The 11525-nt window shown below is 39.1% G+C and overlaps 1 protein-coding gene across 2 annotated transcripts; it reads left to right on the top strand.

Annotated features, from left to right (window-relative positions):
- The first annotated feature begins 761 nt into the window (after positions 1-761).
- CBX3 (chromobox 3) lies at positions 762-11256 on the top strand. 2 transcript variants are annotated; one of them, XM_082846133.1, is made up of 6 exons: positions 762-871; positions 2047-2098; positions 4994-5136; positions 6577-6739; positions 9452-9546; positions 9898-11256. In XM_082846133.1, the coding sequence occupies exons 2-6, from the start codon at positions 2075-2077 to the stop codon at positions 10022-10024; spliced, it is 552 nt and encodes a 183-aa protein (XP_082702259.1). In that variant the 5' UTR covers positions 762-871; positions 2047-2074; the 3' UTR covers positions 10025-11256. The 2 variants fall into 2 exon arrangements, with proteins under 2 accessions (XP_082702259.1, XP_082702260.1); XM_082846134.1 differs by lacking the exon at positions 762-871 and adding an exon at positions 1530-1548.
- Positions 11257-11525: the final 269 nt, after the last annotated feature.

Genomic DNA, 11525 nt, shown 5'->3' on the forward strand with positions numbered 1-11525 from the left:
CTGCGTATTTGACTCTCGGAACTGGGTCCAGCCCCCGCCTTAGCGCAGGGCAGGTGAGAAACGGTCGCGCATTTTGAAATTAACGCTGTTGGGAGGAGCTTAATCTTCAGCCCAGAGGTCCAGCCCCCTCAACCCCGGAGGTGGTCTTTATAGCAACACTTTGATAATCTCCCCCCACCCTCGTCTTAAAAAAAACCTAGTAGCCTTCTCTACTGCCTTTTCCCTCCCCCACCCTTCCTCCTCTGCGCGGAGGACCGACTCGGCCCCTTCCGGAAACACCCGAAGCGGCTTCTAGTCAAAAAATTACACTTCACGCTCCACCAACCCAACCCTGTCCAACGCTTTTGGGGTCGACCTCGCGGGTAGTCGAAAGGGGCGCTCGTTTTTATTTCCCGATTTCCCTCCCCCCCGCCACCTACCCCCAGCGTTCGGAGGCACCCAACCCCAGGGGCAAGGAAGTGGGCGGAGTCCTGTTTTGGCGCCAGCCACCACTGCTGCAAACCAGGAAAAACCTCCGCCGAGACTTCGGTCACGGCCCTCAAACCCCCCCCCAACCTTCCCTCTCCCTCCCCTCCCTCCGGGGACCACCAGGCGCCACGCCACGAACGGTAAGCGCCACCGTCGCCACCCCCTCCCCCTCTCCCTCTCCCTCTCCCTCCCGGGCTCGGGCTCCCGGCGGGCACTGCGCGGCGCGCGCCCACCCCGCCCCTCGCTGCCGCCGGGCGTGGGCGGTGCCACCTTCCCCTCCCCCCGGCGGCGGCCCCGCGCGCAGCTCCCCAGCCCCCTCCCCTTCGGATGTGGCTGGAGCTTGAGGCGCGCAGGGCCGGAGACGGTGCAGACCCGGGACCCGGAGCAGCTCGGAGGCGGTGAAGTCGGTGTCTTTCTTTTTCTCTAGCTTTCACTCGGTGGTGTTGCTTAAGATACCATATGCGCCCCAGAGGCCCCCAGTTCCCCCGCTTCCCATCCCTTCCCCGCCCGACCCTGAATCAGGAGCTGGTGGGAAGGAAAGGAGAAGCGAACAGAGACCCCGCGGCGGGCCTGGCGCTGGGCCGGCGTCTGTAGTTGGTTTAGGGGACGAGACTCCTCCCCAAGGTTGAAAGCTGTGGCGACAACTGCCTTATTTCTAGACAAAGCGCATTTCTTTCTCCCCTCCCCCATCCCGGATCAAGAAGAGGGGCTCTCCTTCCCCTCCCGGCCTCGGTCGGCGACTTGGGCCTCCAGGGAGGGCGGTGCATTCTCCCGTATCCGCGCGGCCCGATGTCCGGAGGCTGCGGCGGGCGCTCCGTTACGTGGCCGCCGCCTGGTCGGGGGAGGCGCGGGCCCCGTGGCGCAGTGCCCTTGAGCCCCCGCGCCGCGGCCTTTGTTTCTCCCCGCGTGTGCGCTGACCACGAGGCCCGCGCTCCCGGGGGGGGGAGGGGGCGGGGCGGGGGCCGGGCGCTAAGGCCTTGTTAAGCCGAGTGGGGCAGGGGCTTGAGGGGAGCGGATGAAAGTGCAGAAAAGAAGTGATTTGGTTTCAAAAGTGGCACGAAATGGGACTGGAACATCTCGGTGTGTTTTTCCTTTAATTTTTTAACTAGTGATTGGAAAGGGAGGGTTGCTAAGAAGAAACCAGGTTGGGATTACATTACATAGGCGACTCTTTGGACTGTTAAGTGTAGCGGAGAAATACACAATAATTGGTTATTGTGATCGTTCGGGCAGTCGTTTGATTTTGAACCAAACTATTTGGCCATTTTTTTAAAATTCTGACTATGGTTATAAGTGGGATTTGGACTGGGAAAAAAAAATTGTCTGTTTTTTACCTAAAGCTTTCTCGGGTACTAACGTGCCCGGTAAGGTTATCTAGGTACACTTGGTTACAACACTGATATACTCTTAGGCATGTATCACTAGTTTGTGCAGAATCTCAAAACTGCTTCTCTGTGGATTTGTATACATGTTTGATAACGTGAGTTACCTAGGTGGGGGTTGGAATCCAAACAAAGCTTATGTTTAGCTACTTTTTTGTGTCTTGCAAACTTTTTTAACTGTCATGCATTTTTCTAGTAATAGCTCTTCAAGTCTGCAATAAAAAATGGCGTCCAATAAAACTACATTGGTAAGTTAATGACAACCTAAAATATTTAAGGATCTAACACAAACTTTTTCTTCAAAAATTATAACTTTGCATCTCTGTGGTTGAGAAATTTACATCCATATATAGTTTACTGTCCCTTCTCTCCCCACTGTTATTATGGGGAGAGTTAGGAGCAAAAAGGAAATTACTACATTGAGATATTTATTGACTTGGTTTAATAGTGTCTTGATTCGTTTAGGGAAACCTAATCTTGGGAGAGTAGCACGAAATAAATTTTTACCAAGTATTCTTATCTTGAAATAAAGATACAAAAAGTTATGTGACCTGGAAGAATGTTAGAAGCATACACAGACAAAGCAGTAAAGCCCTTGTTGATTGGCATACTATTCTCGAAATCACTACTGAATTCTAGAGAAAGCAGGTATTTTCAGCATTGCCCTGTTTAAAGAACGGTTACCTTGTACGCTTAGATGGAGACAAAAGTCATTGAATGTTTCGAATTGTTTTGGTCACTGTCATATTTCAAACTTGCTTATTCTAAAATACAGAAGGGTCTTTAAATCATTGCAGTGTGGTTTTTTTAATACACGACATGAAAAAACATCACACATGCGTCCAGGAAAGAGGAAACTAGATCTTCTGCATCTTCTCTCCAGCAGTTTTCTTAAACCCACAGTTTGCATTCTTAGGCTTCATTAAAACTTCTGTAAACCTGTAGACATGTATGTATTCAGCCATGTCAACTTTGGAGTTTTAACATAGTCATTGGAATATTCACATAAAAATCACGAAATTCAAAGTTATGGTTCCCACGGTATTTAATTCTAACACATTGCGTTAATAACAATTGCAAGTATATAAAGGTGAGTGTAAACATCTAAATAAAGCAAAATGGTTTTGGTTTGTGTATTCTCCCCTTGAGTTTTGCAATATAAAGGGCACGTTGGTGATTTTTAATTTGTTTCATCATTAGATTGCACTTTAAAGTCAAACATCCTGAGAAACATTTAAATATAAAGCCTGTCTGGTGGCATAATTTATTCCCATCAAAGCCATCAATGGAAAAAGCACAAAGCATAATCTGTGCTTCCTCAGGATTGAACTGTCCTTCAAATTTCATAATCAGTAAACCAAAATGTAGATAATTAAATTGGCTTTACAATCACCAGTATCAGAAGTATTGGATGGGAAACGAAATAGCTGTCCCTGAGACTGTGAGGATGAGTATAGATACAGAAAGCAAATAGATGCTTCTATTAAAATTAAATTGCTTTGCATACAGTTTGATAGTCTTCAGAATCTACCTAACTCTGCATTTTAAAATAATTTTGTTAGTGTTGTGAGATAATGTGTGCTGTAATTTAAATGGGAAAGTGGGTGGATTTTCTTTTAAAAAGAAAAGGATGAGCATTTGAAACTAGTTTATGGGTGCCATAGTAGTAAATACTTTATTTCTTTGACCAAATTTTTTTTAGCTTTCATTTTCTGTGTTTGTTTTTGTTTTCCTGTTTACCCTGTTAGCCTCTTAGTTTCATGGACCTACTTTTTTTGTTTTTCATTTAGGATCAGTGTCTGATAAGCTTTGGTCTATACCAGTTTTTCTTCACTCTTTCCACTACCACCATCATTACCTTCCTTGTACTGTACGGAGGCAGAAGGCTATTTGACTGGGTGCAGTACCCAAGTATCTTGACTAATGAAAGTTATAAGACCTGACATGGGGAATGGTATCCAACAAAATCAGGTGTTTGCTGCATTATTTAAGTTTCATAGGATTTTTATTTCTTACATGTGTGTGTACACCTCTAAATGATTACGTATTTTTAAATGTCCTTTGCAGTCTTGAGGCATAGCTGTTAATTTTTCTGCTTACATGCTTTAGGAGGGATGACTTTAGTGACTGAGCAATTAATTTTTTTTTTTAATAGCACCTGTTTTAAGGTGAAATGATTCCAAGATGAACATAACATGTGGGATTTCCCCCCTTAATCTCTTAATAACCATTTCCGGGTTTTTTTGAAAGTTTATCCATTTTCAATAACAAATCTGTTTTGAGTTATTTGTCTGTTGAGCTTGGTCTCCTGCTTCTCTCAAAGAGTGTTATACCAAAAAAAAAAAAAAATCTAACCTAAAAACTTGTAAGTTAGTTTCATTGGCTACCACTTTAGAGTCTTTCTCTTGAGAAGCCAAGAAAAGGATTTTTTCACATTAGATAATTAAAATGATCCAGCATTTTGGCCTCTTAAAGTGACAGCATTATAGGTTTGTTCCGAATGGTCAGTGACATTATGTGCAGAGATTATGGGGAAATGATCTTGTCCTTTTTAACCTATTTATGGTCTCATTGGTTGACCCTGCAATTGATATCAGGGTTCTGAACCATGTTTTTGTTCTGCAGTTCTCTTTTCTCTTAAATTGTCGAGGCTTTTAACATCGGTGTTTCAATTGGGAAAGGGGGTCTTAGTGTTTGGGGGCTGTAGTTTTAATGGGTCTATGGTTCACTAATAAGACCTGTCACTACTAGTTATTCTCCTTTGTATCATTCTCTAGTAGTTTCTAATAGTTGTTTGTTGCTGTCCTGTGGTTAAAATGAGTGAAAACTCTACAAAAATTGGTCTTGTAGACTACATAGAAATAAGACCAGGAAAAGATAAAACAGTGCTTTCAAAGAATGTTTTTGATTGTATTATTTCAGTGAAGGGTGGTGGGTGATAGTTTTGAGTTAAACCCACAGAATCAAGAATTCCTTTATTTTATTATCTGTTAACTTTTACCTTTTCAGAAGGTATCTGCTCTGGGATATAGAAGTGGAAATTTAGGTGTCAAATGCAACGGTAATATAAGTACTCCAGCCTTTAAAATGTACTGAAAAAATCAAAAAAAGACATTTCTTAAATCTGTCTTGTTTTGTTTTAGCAAAAAATGGGAAAGAAACAGAATGGAAAAAGTAAAAAAGTCGAAGAGGCAGAACCTGAAGAATTTGTGGTAGAAAAAGTACTGGACCGACGTGTAGTGAATGGGAAGGTGGAGTATTTCCTGAAGTGGAAGGGATTTACAGAGTAAGAGATCTCAGTGCTTTTATTATATGTTTAACTGCACTTAAGTAACATTTAAAATTTGTTTTTAGTCTAAGATGTTTTTATCCATTTTCTGTAAGTTTCTTTAAATTTAAAAGCACCTTTAACCCAGGGTATCTTGTTTGAGGTATGTTTAAAAAGAGCCATCCATGTCTTTTGCCTGCAGTGGTAACCTAGCAGATTTGAGTCTAGTTGATTACCTTGGAGAGTCAAATTTATATAATATAGAGTACAGTTTGCTTTTTAATGTCTTTGGATACTGTACTACCAAGAATACCTAATGTACACGGTTTTCCTACAGAGAACATTAAAAAATAATGAAGCTATGTAAGGTATACTAGTAGGTCTTAAACAGAAGTGCTCATCATGATTCAGATCCTACACTAGGTTTACTGTATCTTAATCTCTAAGAAGTAGAATCTGGGCATCAATAGACCAAGTTGTAATCAGAGGTTAAAAGTATCTTTCCTAGCATCTCTAAAATGATTTATTTCATTCTGTCTAGTTCTGTAAAGGCTTTCTGGATCAGAGCACACAAAGTTAGCAATCTTGTAACTAGTGGTGTAGGGTGATCTTACTTTCACATTTGGTAATTGATATTCATTTTCTTTCCAGCCCTTCTGAAAAACACATGGAAATGGTCATCTCTGCCATATATCAGGGATTGGCAGACTTTAATAAGAGTCACATAGTAGATAATCTAGGCTTTGTGGGCTTCTGTCACAGCTATTCAATTCTGAGAATGCAGTACAAAAGCAGCAATAGGCAATACGTTAAACAGATGAACATGGTTGTGTTCTAATAATGCTTTTGTTTATGGGCCCCAAAATTCAATTCCATATGACTTTTACTGTGACATTTTTTTCCCAACCAATTAAAAATGTAAAAAACAGTCTTAGTTTGCCAGCCATACAAAAGGCTGGATTTGACTTTGAGTTGCCAACCCCTGTTTTATATCACTTCCCAATTTGAGTACCCAGCAGAAATTGAAAATACTGTCTCACATTTGAGAGCGCCTCTGAATTGCTGTGTTTTAAAACACAGTATTGGAGGCCTCAACCCTAAGAACAATCTGATAAAGTAATTTGAGGTGGGAACCAGGAATCCACCTTTTTTAAAGGCTCTTCCAGAGGAATTCTAAAGTGAGTTGTCCGCATAACTTGGAAAAATATTGGTTCCAGTTATTCTGCTAGAGTCAGATTCAGTTAACCTTGGAGGTAATAACGTTGCCCACTTAGTATCAACTGTGAAAGTAGACACAAAAGGAAGTATAGATTTCCTCAAAAGAATGTGAGGGGAGGGGGGAAATGATTAATATCTGCAGTACAGAGGACTTTTTGTCAGGTATATATTAAATGGATCTGGATGATGGTGATGAACCATGTTTAATTGAATGAATTTTTTTTTTTTAACTGAACACAGTGCAGACAATACTTGGGAACCCGAAGAAAATTTAGATTGTCCAGAGTTAATTGAAGCATTTCTTAATTCTCAAAAAGCTGGTAAAGAAAAAGATGGAACAAAAAGAAAATCTTTATCTGACAGTGAATCTGATGATAGCAAATCAAAGAAGAAAAGAGATGCTGTACGTATAAAACATTGGCCAGCAAACTGGCTTTTTGTAAAAGGATGACTTGATTTTTTAAATGCTTTTTAAAACTCAAGTACTTTAAAAATATCATTAAAAGGCCTTTGTTAAATACTTAATATTTAATATTTGGGACAGAAAGGATAGGCATGGTTTACCCTACATTGTGTAAATGTCTAGTAAGTGCTTACACCACTTAAAATTGTGCTAGTGTTACTTTGGATAGATTGATGAATTTGACTTCAGATCAGACAATTTCCTCTGATCTAGACCAGTTGTCTTAAGTAAAAACAATACAAAATTGATCATTGAAAATCCCTTACAATACAGTGAAAACAATCTACATAGCACATTTTGATTATAGATCATTAGTGAGTGGTAGTGACCAAAACTTTGGCACATGATCCTTGTATTGCCAAACAGTACTTTGATTTTGAAGTATATAATCTTGGATAATAATTTTTTTATTAATTTTTATTAGCATAAAATGAGATAATTGGTTCATTCACTGCATGTGTATTTTGAGCCAATCTTTTCTTCGTTGATTTCTTTGTGGCTTTGAGCAAATTACATAAATCCTTGCTTTTACCCTCAACTTTAAAACATACTTGTCCTGCCTTTTGGCCTAACACGGCAATTTGGGAAAAGGTCTTGGGTCTAAATTACATCTAGGCTTAGGGACTAAACATACAGTACAGATTTATTGATAAGGACTTTGGATTTAAAATTTGATCATTTGGGGCTTCCCTGGTGGCGCAGTGGTTGAGAGTCCGCCTGCCGATGCAGGGGGCATGGGTTCATGCCCCCGTCTGGGAGGATCCCACATGCCGCGGAGCAGCTGGGCCTGTGAGCCATGGCCGCTGAGCCTGCGCATCCGGAGCCTGTGCTCCGCAACAGGAGAGGCCACAACAGTGAGAGGCCCGCATATCGCAAAAAAAAAAAAATTTGATCATTTGAACTAGATGCTAAGTACTTCGCAGTCCATTATTTATTTATTTATTTTTTTGGCTGTGTTGGGTCTTCCTTGCTGCATGCGGGCTTTTCTCTAGTTGCGGCAAGTGGGGACTACTCTTCGTTGCAGTGCGTGGGCTTCTCATTGCGGTGGCTTCTCTTGTTGCGGAGCACGGGCTCTAGGCGTGCAGGCTCAGTAGTTGTGGCACATAGGCTCTAGACCACAGGCTCAGTAGTTGTGGCACACGGGCTTAGTTGCTCTGAGGCATGTGGGATCTTCCTGGCCCAGGGCTCAAACCCATGTCCCCTGCGTCGGCAGGTGGATTCTTAACCACTGTGCCACCAGGGACATCCCAGTCCAATAACTCTTAATGACAGTTCTATCAAGATCATAGGTATTACCCTCATTTTTTACAGAAGTGAGCTACAAATTTGGTTCTGAACACTTTAGCAGCCAAGGCAAAAAGGTAACAATCTTAAGAATCAGTTGTAAGTAAATTGGAAGTCAACCACATGCTCAACAGAAGCACTGTTTAATAACAATAGTCATCCTGTATTGAGCCCTCGTAATGTGCCAAGCAGTGTTCTAAATGACTTAATTTGCTTTTCATATACTTTAAATTTTCTATGAAACAGATAGTATTAATTGTATGTATTTTATAGAAAGTGAACCTGAATCACAAAGAGGTTAACTTGCCCAAAGCCACACAGCGAGTGAAGGTTAGAGTCGTCATTATAACCTAGGCAGTCTGACTCCAGAGCTCGAGGTAATGATGTGAAAAGTCTCATGGGGAGAAAGGATTTGTTATGTAAGCACTTCTCTTTTTTGGTCTCAAGCCCCCTTTACACTCTAGAAAATTATTGAGGATCCCAAAAAACTTGTTTATATGGATTATAACTATCTGTACTAACTGCATTAGAAATTAAAGTAGAAACTTATGCAGTTTTGTATATTCAGTTAAGAATGACGAATACTATTACATGTTATTCATAACTTTTCATGAAAAATAACTTTAAATGAGAAGAGTGGCATTTTACATTTTTGCAAATCTTGTCAGTGTCTGTCTTAATAAGGCATTAGTCCTGTATTCGATTTGCTGTGCTATGTTGTTTGGTGGAAATATGCAAAGACAATCTAAAGTCACAGATACATGAAAAGAGGAGATCTTGCAGATAAACAGATACTCCAGAAGGTCTCAGGCATCCCCAGGAGTCCCTCAGGCCACAGTTTTGGTTTATACTAAGTATTTTATAAGGTTTACTGTAATTCAGATTGATTACAATACTGATTAGTCTCATTTTAAAGTTTTTATTACTTTGCTGTTGATAGTTTCTGTGTGCTTTAAAAAATAACGTGGGTAATTTAGAGGATTCCTAGAAGTAATTTGAAATACTGACTTTCAAGAATTTATAATTATTAATTGATTTAGAATTACCAGAAAAAAAGAGATTGGGGTTTTTTTCCTGCCTTTTGGTGTCTTTGAATGAAGAAAGTTTTGTCTGTTTTCTTAATTTATGATTCAGAATATTTTAGACATCCAGATTTGTTTTTTCTGCTTGTAAGTTTAATGGAAATTAATATGTGTTTTAGTACTAAGTATGGGCTCTTGCTCTGGTCATTTGTTTCACCATCAGAAGGTTTTTATTTAAAAGTTATATATCATGAAAACAAATTGGAAGTTAACATTGTTAGTTTGCTCTCTGAAAAAAATGTGTGGGAACATTTATGTAAATAATCATTTAACCTCTTTTAAATAGGCTGATAAACCAAGAGGTTTTGCCAGAGGTCTTGACCCAGAGCGAATAATTGGTGCCACAGACAGCAGTGGAGAATTAATGTTTCTCATGAAATGGTAAGTGTGTGGGTAATTTCTGTTATATTTTACAGTCAGAATAGATAATGTTTTTTTAAAACTTGTGAATTTTTAGAAAACATATCTACCTAGGTTTTATAAATAGTTGACCATCATTAGGTAGAGAGTAATTATCTGCTAGAAGGATGATTCTAGTTACTTTGCTAAAGCAACAAGTGGCAAACTGTGGCCTGTTTTGGAAAATTAAGTTTTATTGGAACACAGCCACAAGTAACCACATAACCCTGAAGCAATACCTTTTGATTGAGTTATGATCCTTAAGTGAATGGTTATCAATTGACAAAAAACAGTTTAGACTTTTTAACTGAATTTATTTTTCCCTCATAACAGGAAAGATTCAGATGAGGCGGACTTGGTGCTGGCAAAAGAGGCAAATATGAGGTGTCCTCAAATTGTAATTGCTTTTTATGAGGAGAGACTAACTTGGCATTCTTGTCCAGAAGATGAAGCTCAATAATTGTTTGCATTGCTTTTTATATATATTTATATATATATATAAAATCTGGTTCTTGGTTTTTTGATTTATTAGTGTGAAGAAATAACTACATTCTAATGAAAGTCAAGTTTGATATGTTCGTTTTGAAGTAGTATTGGGGAAGTTGTTGGGTTTTGGGGGGGGTTTTGGGGGGTTTTGTTTTTGGTTTTTTTGCATCTGTAGCACTGGTTACTTTGAACAAATAAAAGCTTTCTGTAGTTGCTTCCTTTAGCAGAAAAGAAAAGCAAGCTAAAGTTGCTTCCTTTAGCAGAAAAGAATAATATACCATGGTATATTATTTCCTCTGCATTAGAGAACAGCTTTTCTAAATGTTGGGGAAAATCTCCATAGTCATTACTCAATCAGAATTTAGAATTTGCATTTAACTCATATATGCCTAAGGACCATTCTGGGTTTTCTGTATGTGTATACATAAAATACATATGTAAATGGTTTGGGGTTTTTTTGGTTATTGTTTAAACACATTTACCAAAACAAAAACAGCCTTTCACAACCATGGATGAGCCCATGTTTCTGGGGTTCTATCATTTTGAGCAATATAAGAAATCACTTCAACTTAAATTGAAAATTTAAGTCTTAACCTTTCAAATTAAATAATTTTGTAAGTAATGAGACAAATTAAACAATTTAAATTGGATAATTTTTTAAAGCAGCCCTATCAGAATCTGCATCCATATCTACCATCATATAAATGCAGTTTTATATGTAAAACCTCCCTGAAAGGAAAATTTTATCTCTGTCAACCCAAATGAAAAAAATAGAAAAATTCTGGTATGTTTTCATTAGCCAAGCAAGACTTAGTTAAATGGACATTTAAAGCTTCCTCTTGGCAAACTATTCTAAGAAGTTGAAATCCGTGTGCTGTATTTAATGAAAGACTGTAATACATGCAATGTCTCAGACTTGTTAATGGAAACCTAATCAGATGGTTAGAGATGTTGGCAGTTTAGGATCTGCAGGAATAAATGAGTGAACAAAGTTTTCTAATCTAAACTTGACCTGCATGTTTTTTCAAACTTTACCCCAACCCATTCCTTACATGTAGGCTCAGTCTTCTCAGTATTTTGGGTTACTGGTTCAGCAGAAGCCAGGAAAAACAATAACTTTGTAGTAATCAGAATGTTATTCAACTGTATATTGTTTACTTTATTGTAAATACTGGTGAACAGTGGTCAATAAATAGTTTTATATTCCTTTATGTGATTGATTAGACTTTTTTTTTAATCTGATGACTTTATAGTGGGAGTAGAAACACATTCACTGTATTAACTTCATATTTGTAAATAGTGTGATATCACTAAGGCATTAGAGTACCTGTTTTAGATCCTTTGAGTTTAGGAATTTCAAGTAGAACATGTATTAACACAAAAAGGTTTTCTTGTTAAAATGAGTTTCAGGGGACTTACCTGGTGGCTCAGTGGTTAAGAATCTACCTGCCAATGCAGGGGACACGGGTTTGGGC

This window comes from Leucopleurus acutus, assembly GCF_964270905.1.
Source record: "Leucopleurus acutus genome assembly, chromosome: 9".
Lineage (NCBI taxonomy): Eukaryota > Metazoa > Chordata > Mammalia > Artiodactyla > Delphinidae > Leucopleurus > Leucopleurus acutus.

Excerpts from the sequence above, each read along its gene's own strand:
- CBX3 (XM_082846133.1), top strand. The coding sequence starts at position 2,075 with ATGGCGTCCAATAAAACTACATTG. Across the intron at positions 2,099-4,993 it reads CGTCCAATAAAACTACATTG|CAAAAAATGGGAAAGAAACA; the intron begins GTAAGTTAATGA and ends GTTTTGTTTTAG. Across the intron at positions 6,740-9,451 it reads CAAAGAAGAAAAGAGATGCT|GCTGATAAACCAAGAGGTTT; the intron begins GTACGTATAAAA and ends TCTTTTAAATAG.